The following is a 14,600-nucleotide window of genomic DNA, read 5'->3' as shown; positions in this document are numbered from 1 at the left end:
GTCTGAACAGTTGTCGCGGAGCCCCCCTCAGTTTTGGCCAGGCCCACTGTTTAGGGTCGGAGTCGCCAACAGTTGTGGTGCAGGCCCCCTGGTTTGTGGCGCAGATCCCATACTCTGAGGTACAAATCCTAACTGTTGCCCTGCAGCGAACGAGCTTGGCACCGCAGACCCCTTGTGCACTGGCGCACCCCCAACTGCTGTGTGTGGATGCACACCCTGCCCCATACTGTTTGTAGGTAGTGATGTTGCATTTTTTGGCTGTTGGGCAGAAATAGTTTGACGCTGCCTAGCACTAGCAGGGGCTTGCGCAGCTTGTGGTGGTGCGTTGCCACTACTCGCTGAAGCATTTGTCATTGGTGGCACAGGACCACCAGCTGATGGCGGTGGCCCACCAGTCGGTCCACTGGGAGGGGCTGCTGTTTTATTTTTCCTTGACAGGCTAAGATTCTTTATTTTGTGACGCGCTCCACGCATATGCTTCTTTACAATATTTGTCGCAGCATCCGATGCACTAGCAACCTTAGCAAGTCCACCAAAGTCCATCATCAAGTTTGCATGACGGAGTTCTTTCTTCGATTGTTCCGGCAACTCATCAGGATTATCCTCAACAGCAGGCGGTGCATCCGTGATTGCTAGAGGTGTCCATCTTCTTTTGATGTACTGCGTTGGGATTTCATCAACCCCAAGATGGTTGAAAACCTTCAATATATGGCAGCAAAGCATCTCATCCCTATGAAACTTGTAACACTCACATCTGTAGTCTCCAGCACTAGTTTCAACAGTCACAAAATAGCTCCTAGAACCATACTTAGCAACCCATTCTTGATTGGGGTAAAGCTCATACAAGTGTTCACCGTGGGGTCGCACGTTGTACCTTGTAGTCAACTGAAATTCATCGCGGAATTTCTCGTACAAGTCTCTAGTGTATGAATTGTAGGCTTGCTTTTCAATTGGGTAAGATGACCACATTTCACTTTGCAAATGTCCTGTCCTGTAATCCTTCGCACCCTCTCGAACTAGTATGTGTGTTTGGATTTTCTGATATTGCTTCACGAAGTTCAAGATGGACTTGTGTGGGTTCACATAACGCTTAAGGACAGCGTTGAACCCCTCACTGCGTTGTGTTGACTGCAAGAAAGGGAAGAATTGATGCTTGAAGTAACAGGGCACCCATGTTTCTCGGTACTTGTATAGATTCTCAAAGTGGGAGTCAGTCATAGCCTCATACTTCATCATCAGCTCACACCAACCTGCCTCAAACTCCTGTGGTGTAAAGCTAAAGTCAACACAATTGTTGAAATCTTTAGACAAGCCAGGGTTTCGTCCCAACAATGGCCCAAGCTTCTCTTGTGCTTTCTTCATAATATGCCAGCGACAACAGCGGTGCACACTTGTAGGGAAGATTTTCTTAATTGACTGCGCCATTGCAATGTCCTGGTCGGTTATGATGTTGGTTGGCGCTACTCCATGCATTGCTTCAAGGAAGGTTTCGAATAGCCAATCAAAACTAGAAGCCAACTCTTGCCTAACGAAACCACAGCCCAACATAAATGATTGCCCATGTCTATTAATTCCAATAAACGGCGCAAAGGGCATGTTGTACATGTTAGTCATGTATGTTGTGTCAAAGGAGATGCAATCATGATAAGCTTCCATGCATGCCTTCCTTGCTGCACCATCGACCCAGAAAATATTCTCCACTCTGTCTTCTTCATCATACTTTATCTTGTAAAAAAAGTCTGGATCTTCTCTTTGCTGATCTTTGAAATATGCTACTGTCTCTATCATGTCGCCTTCTCTTGTAGCATCCTTGTTCAAGACCGTCTTCAGGTTTGTAATGTGCTTAGTTCCATAAGGCACAATTAGCTCTGTCCCATAGAAGTCTGACATGATGTGCATCATGCGCCCTGCATTCAATGGAGTCAAAATGAAGTCAAAATGATGGTCAAACCCTTGTTACCTAAGAACAGTACAAAAAAACAATTTTGATTTCTTTCACCAACTAACACAACTAAGAACAGTCAACTCAGGTGGATATTTTAGGCATTTTCATCCTAATGTACAAGCAACTAACACAACAAACATGCAGGTAGGCAGGTAGAAGAAATAGAAGAACAAGCTTCATAAAACCAGTCAGACAAACTTATTTTTGGGCTGTGGTTTGTACTAACATGCATTTGCACAAAAGGCAGGTAGGCAGGTAGTAAATATACATTGAGCAACTAACAGACAATTTATAGGCAAGTCCATCTACCACATTTCACAACAAAGACAAGACAACAGAGGCACGACCCATCGCGTTTGTTTTCTGATCAAGAGCAGGCAAATAATACTTAAAAACAAGGCAAGTTTTAATGGGTAGCATACCTTTTTTCATAAAAAACAAGCATGTTTGTGTGCTTAGTCTGGCAAATCACACACATGCTGCAAGCAAGATGGATACAATACTTGGGCAAGTCTGGGCAGTTAAAATTGTCGGAGAGAAGGGTAATATGGTTATAGACCTGTTGTCAAGTTGCAGTTATGTAGGTGGGTAAGGAATGCCTTTTCTTCTGGTGGGATACCTTGGTGCGATCTCAAGTACTTAGTCAAACTTGGTTTGTCAACTAGTGGATGGTTGTGCTCGCCAACAAAATATATCACTTCCCATCTGCCATCTATCAGTTTGACAACCATCTTAGCTTTGCAACCAATTTGCACTATTTTATCTCTCTTCCGCTTCTTGCTCCTCTTTTTGGTTTTATTATCATCATCAAGAAAGACAATATCCTCGTCTTCATCATCATCTTTTGTTTGCTCAACGATATCATCCAGCACAGGAATTTTTTCTGCCCCTCCGTCATCAGCTTCAGGCTTTCGAAACTTGTTGCAAACAAACTGTTGTTTTATCAACACTCCAGTTTTCACAGCCTTCCTTGAAGTATTCATTTTGATTGAAAAACCAATCTGCAAGGCATATGCATTGTAGTGCTCTTTTGCGCCTTCCAAAGTGTCAAACCTCATGCCCACATGAGGCTCCTTCGGTTGTGACCAAGCCTCTTCATCATTTTCAGCACCAAAGCCTGTCAAACCATTACCAACAGTCACACTTGTATCACCCGCGGCATCCGTGCCATCAAGGGTATGGCCATCAGTCTCAGATTATTGCGCTGCAGGTGCTTGCTCATCTGTCTCCACTGTTTTTGCCACAGGAGCTGTGGCATTTTGCACTATATGAGGAGTAGGAGAATCACCGGTTAACTCAGGATTTTGAGTAGCCTGTTGTGTAGAGTTCACTGGATCACCAATATCCATATCATCTGGTTCCTCATTTAGGTCAATCATCTTTTTTACAGCCTGTGCAACATTTAAACCAGAAAAACCAAAGCTAGTTAGTTTGATGTCAATCAAGTAAGAAACTAAACCCAGGCAATCACAACTGAATGATAAGATAGCATTTTTTGTTGTTGTAAGAATGACTTCAACACAGAACATTTTTTGTTGTTGCTGAAAATCACAAACTGAATGATAAGACAACATCTTCTTTTGAGCATCTGTTTTTTGATTGTATCATAATTTTTACTAACCTTTTATCATTTTAAAATGCAGGCAACTCATACATATGCATGGTTTTCAAGGATCTCAAGGGGGAAGCAAGCTAGATGCCAGAGAATAGACATTTTTTTGGAGTGTTTTCAGCATGGATTTCACACCAAAAAACAGAGAGAGCAGCAGCATGTTTTGTGTCAGAAAAAACTTAAGAATAGCAGCAGTCATGGGCAACATATGTTTGCCCTTTTTTATGTTCAGTACTTTGTTTTTCTCTTAAAGTTTGTACTGGGAGCAACTTTGGTTATCACTGTCTTTGTGTAGTCGCTTTTCCAAGCAATCTGTTTGTCGAGGTCGTGAATTGTTTCTTCGTGCTGCAACTGATACATCCATTTTATAGTAGTTCTATAGGAAATTTCTTTTGCCATTTCTTTTTTGCAGGATCAAAATAGCAATATATGTTGCATCCACCCGCATTGTTCCCCGCCAATTGCAAGATCACAACAACAACAACTGTTGTAGGATCATGCAACCTACACCTTATTGGAAAGGTAAATTAAACCTCACTTTTTTTTGTCACTGGTGAATAAAAGTACCAACGATAAACTATTTGTAGTAGATTTTAGCTTTTATACATCACTTGCTTCTTCACAATAGCTTTCTTGCCTACCTCTTTATTCCAAGTTGCTTTTCCATCAGCCATGAGTTGCATGTTTTTCACAGTATTACTTGCCTAGTGTTCATTTTTTTTACAAGCTGATAATGCAAGCAATGATTTTTTTGCCTATGTTTGCAATGCAAGTTGCTGCAGACAATATTTTTTTTGCCTAACTTCATACAAGTTACGATGCAAGTTACTTTCTACAACCCATCAACCATCAGCCATGATGTTCATCCTTTTTTTTCTACTTGACACATGCTTACAATCAGCAGAAGCAGGCATATGATTCAATAATCAACACAGGGTTAAAAATCGTTCATATGAAAACAGGACGAAACACAGATGGAGAAAATCAAGAAGCAGCTCCATTTTTTTCTACAGAAGATGCTGGAGAGGGCTGGGGCTTGGGGAAGGTGAGCAGATCTACAGCTTTTTACCTCTGAACTTGCCTGCTTCTGCTGCTTCTAGATGTGTTTAGATCAACAGTTTCATGGACGCCGTCCGTATTGCAGGCTTGAAGCTTTTGAGATCTGAGCAGTATGACCCTTGCCTCTTTCTTGGGGGAGAAGAAGATGTCTCTCTTTTGGGACGGCTGGAAGGGAATAGGAGGGGAGGAGAGGTGGGGATGGAGAAAAGTAGGATGGAAAAGAATCACGTGAGTCGGGGTGGTGGAGCAGGTTGTGATCGCGGGGGAACGTCCCCTTTCTGATCGAGGGGGGGACAGAAACTTACCTTTTCGGGGCCTATCAGCGCAGGCCGCCAGAAAACGCTAGGAAGCACACGGCTGCTCGCTAGACGCGTCCTAAGTACAAGGACCAAAGTGAACTAGAGGGACAAATACAGTGACCATGGATGCATTTTACTCTTAAATTAACGCATGCAAGAGCAGTAGGAGTACTGGTCTGGTTGGAGAGGAAGCCGAGGCACCACTTTTCAACGGTGAACCCACCCACAGCTCATCTGCATATAGCCAACCCAACAAACCAAGCAACACAAATCCGATTCATTCCCCTCCCAAGCTCCAATCCCGCGAATTCTCAAGCGTGGTCGTCATCATCATCACCCAGCATGGTACGGACCGTTCTCGCGTTCCACTCCGCCGGGTTTCCTCTCCGGGATCTGATATTCTTCCGTCCGATCTTTGCTCGCCTCTTTGCAGATCCGTTTCATCCTGTTGCAGAATCGGCAGGGGAAGACGCGGCTGGCCAAGTACTACGTCCCGCTCGAGGACTCAGAGAAGCACAAGGTTGAATATGAGGTGAGCGGAGCCAGGGCCAGCCCCTTCAGCCGTAGAGAAAGATCCTATCTGATTAGGGTGTTGTTGATCTGGGTTGTTCCTCTGTATCCCAGGTGCATCGGCTGGTCGTCAACAGGGACCCCAAGTTCACTAACTTCGTTGAGGTGATTGAATTCTTGATCCTGATTTGAGGCCAAACAGCTGTATATGCGCATGCGAAATTAGCTTAGATATCGTTGTTTTTTTGCTTTGGTCTGAAGCAATTTAGACCAGGGCTCCGAGTTATTTGATCTGATCAAAAGGTAGAATAAGTTCAGTCGCTGTAGAATTGTGGATACTGTTGTACAAGGTACATTGAATCGCGGTTAGAAAAGGTTGTGCCTTGTGGCCTAGCTGTTCTTTGGTTAGATGCAACTACACAAGCATCTGCAGGTTGAATGCAGTAGTTGTAGATCAAACACTGAATGCCATACTGCTGGGTTCATAGTTCATACTAGATGTCAAGCTAATGGGTTCTTGATACTTGCTTATTGTAAATTTTCCTTTAGTGAATCCGTTCTAATTCCTTTGCTGCCATCCGTGCATCGGTAAGTAGCAGGATAACTGTAGGATCCAAATTGAGATGGCATGTCCAGTTTCCAAATTTACATACGCAGAAGATCTTTCAGGAGCATCAATTGTGTTGTCTTACACTGATAGATATGTGAATATCCAATGAAAACAGTTGTATATTGTATCCGTGTACAACCTCTGTTCTGGATCACAAAGACGGGGCTTTTACCTTTATACTGCGTGCGTGTTTTTCATTTGTTGTTATGATCCCCTTGGCTGCTCGTCCTTAATCAGTTCATATCCCACTTATAATTACAAAGTCAGTAGTATGGTAAGCTTGGAAAGGAAACCCCTAAAAACAGGGTGAAGAGATAGATAGGTTTGGCTCTGAAATTTTGGAAGATCAAGAGTCATCTGCTAACTGATCTCAAACAGTCAAAGAATCCAAGTAATAAAATACCATAAATGCCTTGGACATTATCTTGAATGATAATTTGTTCATTTCTTTGACGATTCTCAGTTACCACTAGGTACGTTTACTTAATGAGGTAGTGTTTGGTTTCGACAATGAGTAACATTCTGAAGATGCAAGTTAATAATAATACTGTTAGATGACTAAGCTAGAAATTCTAAGCTTCTTAAACACCACACTGTATATGCTCCTAGTGAATTAACGTATTCAATCTATGGACATATCTGTAAGAAACTGCTATAGAGTGGGGAGCAGGCAAAATCTAATTTGGATGTTTTTTCATGCAGTTCCGTACGCACAAAGTTATCTACAGGAGATATGCAGGACTATTTTTCTCAATATGTGTAGATATCACGGATAATGAGTTGGTATACTTGGAATGTATCCACTTATTTGTGGAGATATTGGACCATTTCTTCAGCAACGTGTGTGAACTTGATTTAGTATTTAACTTCCACAAGGTAACATGGGAATAGCTACTTCAAAACTTTTTATCTTACCTCACTCCTCGTGTTGAAAGAAAAAGATGGAAGTTACTCAGCTGGTAGTGTATTTGTTTAAATATTCATTTACTGGGCAAGTTTTGCCATGAAACATAGCTTTTTTTTTTTTTTGCCGGAAGCCATGAAACATAACTTGACAAGGGTAGGCAGCTATTCTATATTTGAATACAGATTTGTCTTTCTGCTGGCATGATTTCAAATTCCTTCCTGTCAGCCATATAGTTTACACTCAACCCTTGGTAAATTTGGTCAAGATTCAAACTGTATTTGCATTAGACAGTAATCCATTCTAAAGTCTAAACTGGATCTGGAAAGAGGAAACATTTTTAAGTTGATTTTTGGTGTAATCCGAACCAAGTTTGACCGATTATACTTCTAATTTCTTTATATTTTTAAATTGAAGTAACATATTTGAAGATCTTCTAAATTTTGAATAAATTGTTCTTGTGGCTGGGAATCATTTATAATTTTAAATTCATTATTTATCATGTTTTCTCTAGGTTTACTTGATATTGGATGAGTTTATTCTCGCTGGAGAGTTGCAAGAAACAAGCAAAAAGGTACCTCATCTATCATCTCTACTCCTATAAAAAGCTGAGTTGGTGATGATGGTGTGCCTGCCATCCTTCATTTACAACCATTTGATTTACATCCAACGCATCTGAGACAAACTATGTCAGTTTTACAAAAAGACCCCCGCACTCCACTACTCGTTTGTAGATAACCCCCTGCCTCTCACCTCATCACCTCATCTAGCCATCTCATGACAAAATAAGAAGAATCTGGAGAGGTCGCTGCTCTTGATGTCGTCTGCCCCCAATGCCTCTCATGCCTTCGCTTGGGTCGCATTGCCGACCACCACCACGACCCCCTCCTCCTTGCCATCTCCTCTGCCCACTTCCAAGTCATCCCGAGTTACATTCATAGCTGTCTAGAAAAAATAAACAAAATCGATACTAAAAATATTTTTTGAAGATCATTTTTTGCAAAGCACAATAAGTGTTATTTCTTCATGAAGTTTTGGATGCAGGTTGAACACTTGAATGCTTTTGTTTGCAAAAGATATGTTTTAATCTATTTCCTACATTTACTATTCACCCGTATGCTTGTGAGCTCTAGAGAAGAATGAATATCCGAAGAAACCTATCGATATTTGTTAACCATGAGATGACCCGGATCAATGCATTTTGGTGTTGTGTGCAACTCATGGATATCTTACTAGTAATATTATATATTTGGTGATGGAAATCAACTACACTGCGTTTGGATGTCTGTATTGAGGCCCTGAATCGGATTTCGTATTCCCGAAATCCCAATTCGGCTGTTTGGTATGCGCACGGAAACAGCCCGCTGAAATCAAACGAATACAGTCCCGAAATCGGTCGCACAGGCCGAGCCCTCCCACGTTTCTGAGCACTCCCCCTCCGATTTGGCTGGAAAAGCCCGTCCCCGCTCGACCACGGACGACCGCGCGAGCTAGAAAAGAGGAGGTGGCACCCAGTGAAGCCCACCGTCGGCGGCGCCCTGGTACCTCTCCTCACCGGCCATCCTCCTGCTCCTACGCCGGCGCAAGCAATCCCACCACCGCAACTCCTGTTCCCTTCCTCACATGGCCGCTCCAGCTCCTCCGCTGCCCATCTCGTCCGTCGCCCATCTCCTCCTCCATGGCCGCCCTGGCCTGGACCTAGTCGTCCTCCCCCGCTCCTGCTCTATCCCTGCTCCGGCGTCCACCGTACCCCCTCCTCCGCCGGTCCCTCTCCTCCTCTGCCGCCCGTACTCCTCTGCCGCCCATCTCCTCCTCTGCCGCCCGTACTCCTCTGCCGCCCATCTCCTCCTCTGTGGTGTATATTATTCAGATAAAAACATGTCTTGCTGCAGTGTGAGTACTGCTATGTCTCTTTTATTGTGATGATGATCTGGATGTTATCAATTGGGTTTCTATAAAGTGTTTGCTGGCATCAATTTGAATATGTATTTTGTTATAACACCAACATGACAGTACGTGAGAAGATGTACTCATAGGCGCATGAATGGCATTGCTTCAGCGGGATTCCAAAGAGCATAGACTGAGTTGCTTCAGAAGGACATTTCTTCAGTTTTATATCTAGAGTTGCTTGAGATGCATTGTCTGTTTGCAGCAAAAGGATTTTTCTTTAGTTTTTGTTCGTCTGTTATAGAAGACTGAGAATTATTCAGTTTAGCACAGATTGAGTTTAAAGAAAAATAAAATAAATGTTGTAACTAGTAAAAAAAAATCAGGCTGAATAGATGATATGATATTTGTTAATTTTTATAGCACACATTGTAAAAAGGACAGACCCAGTGCATAGAAGCTCCCACACAAGGTGGGGTCTGGGGAGGGATTATAGGAACCTAGTCTTACCCCTGCAAAGTGCAATGCAGAGAGGCTGGTTCGAACCCAGGACCTCTTGGCACAAGTGGGGAGGACTTCACCACTGCGCCAGGCCTGCCCTCTTATAGCACACATTGTACAAATTTTTATTTGATGCATAAAAAAAGCACCATGCAAATCCATAGTTTGACATCCAAACATGATTTGGTATTGAAACCTCACATAGATTCCATGGGCCAATTCATGAGCATCCAAACAAGCGAATTCGTATTCATGTCCATTACAGTTTCCATGCCGAATTGGTATTGAAACCAATTCAATACGGAGGCCTCCAATACAGACATCCAAACAAAGCGCTAGCAAAATTTTCACATTTGGGGAATGTCAAATGTATTTTGTTCATGTGCGGTATATCTATATGACTGGCAAATGTATTTCTTTTGCGCCACTATTACATTTGAATAGCTTCAAATGTGTTTATCCCATTCTGTAGTTGGCCTGGTAGAGCATCTTTATTCTTGTACTGCACACATTTTTAGTGGCTTAATTCCCTAGCTATCTTGTTAGCACCGACAACGATTTTTAGAATGTTTTGTTACACTGCATTTTGTGCTGAGTCGACATACTCTGATACTAAATCCCCCTATTTGTAAGATGCATCTTAAAGTACAGTAACACTACAGTTGTATCTGTATTATAATTATATCATCACAGAATGAACAATAAGCAAAAGTACGGTTTGATTGAAAGTACTCCCTCTGTAAACAAATATAAGAGTGTTTAGATCACTAAAATAATGATCTATATGCTCTTATATTTCTTTACGGAGGAAGTATCTATGTAGCCTCACATCGAGGCTTTCTTGTTTACACCTTGTCTTCTGAGGGCTTGTGGGACGCCAAACTTGACATGGAAAATGATAAGATACTGTTTTTGTCTGTACGGAGAACTCAGATGCTGCTTGACATCACTTGTGTTTTCTTCAGGCGATTATAGAGAGAATGGGTGAACTTGAGAAGCTGGATTAAGAAGAAACTGTGTCGCCAGCGTGCATGGGGAGATAACTAAACGCAAAAGCAAAACCCATTCCTTCTGCCATGTCGAAGAATTTTCTCCGTTTGTACAATTCTGTTGTAGCTGTTATTATGATTACCCCTGGTTCACCAACTTTATGGCTGCCTTCTAGAAATGGCTGCTTTCTAGAAAAAAACATTATGATGGTTGCTTGGTGGGGTTCGTTGTGGATCGTTCTGTAACTAGGTGCCGTGGAATTCCTTGCCATCTTTACGCATTTCATTAGCAATCATGATGGCAGTCTTTTCTCCAATCATAAGAGCATGCATGTCTAGAGCACCCACGATGTTTGAAGCAATCTGTTGCACTATTCCTTGGGCTAAAGATCGCAATTATGTCGTTTCACCACCTAGGAATAGTATCACAGATCGTGAAAACACCTTATCTTATCTTAGATGGTTCAGAGCGTCTCTGTGAACATGCATATACATCGTACAATAGAACAAAGATGCCAAACAAAGAATCCTTTTCGTCAACCTGGACTTTTGTTGTACCAAGCACATCATGTCAGGTGAAGAAGACAAGTCAGAATCAAGAAATAAATCTACGGAAAGACTAACAAATCTATGGAAAGACTTAACTCCCACACGTGTGGAATTTCTCCAACCCGCCCACACACTTCTCCAACCCGCCCACACGCCTGGATCGCCGTCGATTCAAAATTGCACGGATCTTGGCGCGATGAGGCAGTTTTTGGTTGCCACGTAGGACAAGGCCGATGTGTGGTGTCTTCGTCAGTTCGCCCGCACGCCGTTTCTCCCTCGGCCGTCACCAGTTGCGAGTCAGGGCGTGCGGTGGAACTGCCGTCACGCCTGCACTCGTGGCGCACGACTTCTGTCCCTGTCTCCCTCGACTGGCCATTTCCTCCTCAGTGCGTCTGCGGTTTCTCCCATCCCATTCATTACTTCCCAACCAACCATCCATAGGCAGTTCCATTCGATTGAAGGAGAAGACGAGAGGAGGAGGCGGAAGAGTCGACGGCATTCGCGGCCGTTGCTGGTGTTCGCAGGACCGGAGCGTCGTCGCCGGAGCAGCCGCAGTGAGAAGGTAAGGCAGTCGAAGCTTCTGTAATGTCCCCCTTCCTCCCTGGTCACATTCCTCCGAGCCCTCCCGAGATTCAGGCGGATTTGTGGCCGCTCCGGCGTCCCCGTCGGCGGGGGAGTCGCGCGCGTGCCATTTTAGGGCGGCATTGTGCAGCTCCGTTGCCGTCGCGGTGGTAGTCAAGCCGGTGAGGCTCGGCCGGTCGGCAACCACCTCTCTATGTACGAGAGATTAGATTCCTGCAATTACATGCGTGAGCGATTCCGTTTCTAATTGTTAGTTGTGATTTGTCTCGATGGCTATGATCTTCACTATTTTAGGGCGATGTTAGCTATTGAATTGAGGGGTATGATAGTTGTGTATGAACCCTAGATCTAGTTAGGTGCATTTCAATGTGTAGGATCATGGCAGTCATGGCAATTTCAACACACTTGTTTTATCCACAACTATTCTCGTTGATGGCAACTAATTTTCTGAATCAACTATGTCAGTTGCCATGTCCTGTGTAGGATAATTGAAGTTTATGAGATCCAAACTCAGGGAGTGATAGTTGTGTATGATCCCTATATCTAAGTAGATGCATATTTAAGTGCGGGATAATGGCAGTCACGACAATTTCATTGCATTTTGTTTACCTACAACTATCCTTCTAAGTGGCAACTAATTTTGTAAATCAACTATGACAGTTGCCATGTCATATGTAGAGTAATCGCAGTTTGTATGTACCATGTACTCACTTCGTTGCCATGCTGTTTTGTGATATCACAACATATTTGATTGCAGTACATTTTACCAGGCCAATGTGTGAGTTGCCACATTATACGTTGTGGACTAGCACACTCTGCTCTTCATGATTTTCTCATCCACACTCTGCACTATATATATTCAGAGTAGAGCAACTTAGAGTCAGTGGATGAGGCAGGGGGTGCTGGCAGGGGCCTTGCCCCCCTATGCTCTCATAAATACACATATATGTACTCCTAATCCTCCATTTGTCAGACAAAATTAGCTATGTTTAGGAGATTTGGCCCCCTCTAACATTATATGACATGTTTTGGCCCCCTCTATATTCAGTTTCTGGCTCCGCCACTGAGCAGAGTATATATTCAGAGTTCTCAAAGCAGAGTATGTATCCATCTGATCTCTTCTCTTCTCTTGTCATATATTGTTGGTAGCCAACAAACACATTAATTCCCATGGCGTTGGTTGTGTACATCCGAACAACTGAATCAATCAATCAATCAGTGCCTTAGTTGCCACATCTTTTTGTTTGTTAACATGGCAACTTGAACCTAGTAGTTGTGGCCTATGCTTTTATTAAGCCAATGTGTTAGTTGCCACACTGCATGTTGGACAATGGTAGTTGGGTGTTTCACTGTACTACCTCAGTTGCCACATTGTTTATTTTACCAACACGGAAAATTGAATCTCCTACATGGCAACTGCATTCTTAAGAAGCACACACATATCGAGTTGCCATGTTTTTGCACCTGTTTTTCCGTTGGTTATTTTTTTTTGCCTTTTTGTGCATGTTGAGCACATGGCAATTACATCCTTTCGCATGCTAAAACTTTGGGGTAAATATGGCAGTTTTCTGTTTTGTTATTAATGATATCCAGTGATTCGTTACTTCGTGTATCACTTTCCGCATTTGTCGGATGTGTTTTCATTTCACACTAATGTGTTTTTGCTCTTACCGTAGCAGATATGGCTCGTGGTGACCATTAAGATGATGATGATGACTTCATGGAGCCACCGCCACGGAATCGTGGCGATGAGGTCACTCTCCCCCTATGTTTTAATTTGATACTGAGCTTTCATTCTTCTGTTAGAACTAATTTTTACTACATTGAAATATGGCAACAAATGATCCTTTTTGTGTTATGCAGAAGAAGAAGCGTCAGCGCAATAGGGCTTCGCAAGAACGCCTGACTATACTGACAAAGGGATTTACTGATGAGCAGAAGGGAGCTGCCGGTGAGATGGGTATGCAGGCTCTGATGAAGGTTCGGTGCACGAACCTAGTAAACCCTGTATGCGACTGGCTCGGTGAGATATATGAGCCTGCGTCTAGGGAATTCATGATTCCGGGACGTGAAAGACTGCCTTTGAATGAGGAATCTGTGTTCTGCACTTTGGGTGTCCCCCGTGGAGAAATCAAAGTCCCTTATGAGGTGAACAATAAGATTGAGGAAGCTTGGTTTGCCCGTTTGTTTCCTGGAATGGCATCCATGCCTAATACGACTGTGCTAGCAACTTCGCTGGAGGGGATGACAACCCATGGCGAGGTTTTTAAGATGAAGCTGCTCATGTACTTGATCTCGGCTGTATTTGCGCCTACCACATCTCTCCGCCCAAGCAACAAGTGCTCCCCTATCCTGGTGAATGCTCTCTCTCTATTCTTTTACATACAATCTTTTATTTTTGATGTCATGCAGAAGTTAGTCATTGCCAGTTTTCATGTTTTTATTGAATGCCGATGCAGTATCTTTTTGTCCCGAATTGTGTTTGTGCAGGCGAAGCTAAAAGATGTTAAAACATGAACTGGTGTAAATTCATTGCCGACTTCCTGAATGATGCATTCTCAACTATGATGTACCAAAAGGGATGTCGCTTGCACCTAATGGTATTTCCCCCTACTCTTTATGCAAATGCTCTTAGCACGGTTCATTATTTCATAAATCAACATTGCAGCTGTTCATAAGTGGCAACCGAATTGTTTTGCATTTGGTATCTCTGTTTGGTCATAATTTGACAACCCATAGTTCTTGACAGAGCTTTTATCTGATTTTTGGCAATCATAGTCGATCGTGCATGGCAACCCTTTGTTATATTTCGTTTGTGACTTTTTCATGTCAAAGTGAAGTTTGTTTGATACATGGCAACTGTAGTTGGTGTATACAAGGCAATTTCATTTTTTCTAGCTATAATACACATAGTTATCACTTTCTATGTTCATTTCTCTTTATACAATCTGGACGGCAACTACCATGTTGAACTGGTGGCAACTAACAATATAATAACACGACAACTGCCAACATAACATGATGTCAACCAACAACATAGATAGGTGGAAACTAACAACATAGATAGATGGAAAATCTTTTCTTTCCTTTTTTTAAAAAACTTGTGACTCAAGGGACATTGTACTACCAATGACGTTTAAACCATGGTCATTT

At 42.8% G+C, this 14,600-nt stretch overlaps 2 protein-coding genes across 2 annotated transcripts; both read left to right on the top strand.

Moving 5' to 3' along the window:
- The first annotated feature begins 5,078 nt into the window (after positions 1–5,078).
- On the top strand, positions 5,079–10,633 carry LOC119308012 (AP-2 complex subunit sigma). Its single transcript, XM_037584126.1, has 6 exons — positions 5,079–5,260; positions 5,349–5,447; positions 5,540–5,590; positions 6,738–6,911; positions 7,454–7,513; positions 10,293–10,633. The coding sequence occupies exons 1-6, from the start codon at positions 5,258–5,260 to the stop codon at positions 10,332–10,334; spliced, it is 429 nt and encodes a 142-aa protein (XP_037440023.1). The 5' UTR covers positions 5,079–5,257; the 3' UTR covers positions 10,335–10,633.
- A 2,491-nt stretch (positions 10,634–13,124) lies between these two features.
- Positions 13,125–14,034, top strand: LOC119305566. Its single transcript, XM_037582054.1, has 3 exons — positions 13,125–13,200; positions 13,311–13,802; positions 13,938–14,034. Exons 1-3 carry the CDS (start codon positions 13,168–13,170, stop codon positions 13,962–13,964), a joined length of 552 nt encoding a protein of 183 aa, XP_037437951.1. The 5' UTR covers positions 13,125–13,167; the 3' UTR covers positions 13,965–14,034.
- The last annotated feature ends 566 nt before the right edge of the window (positions 14,035–14,600 follow it).

Source organism: Triticum dicoccoides, chromosome 5B, assembly GCF_002162155.2.
Source record: "Triticum dicoccoides isolate Atlit2015 ecotype Zavitan chromosome 5B, WEW_v2.0, whole genome shotgun sequence".
NCBI lineage: Eukaryota > Viridiplantae > Streptophyta > Magnoliopsida > Poales > Poaceae > Triticum > Triticum dicoccoides.
This window is presented reverse-complemented; position numbering and strand designations above follow the sequence as displayed.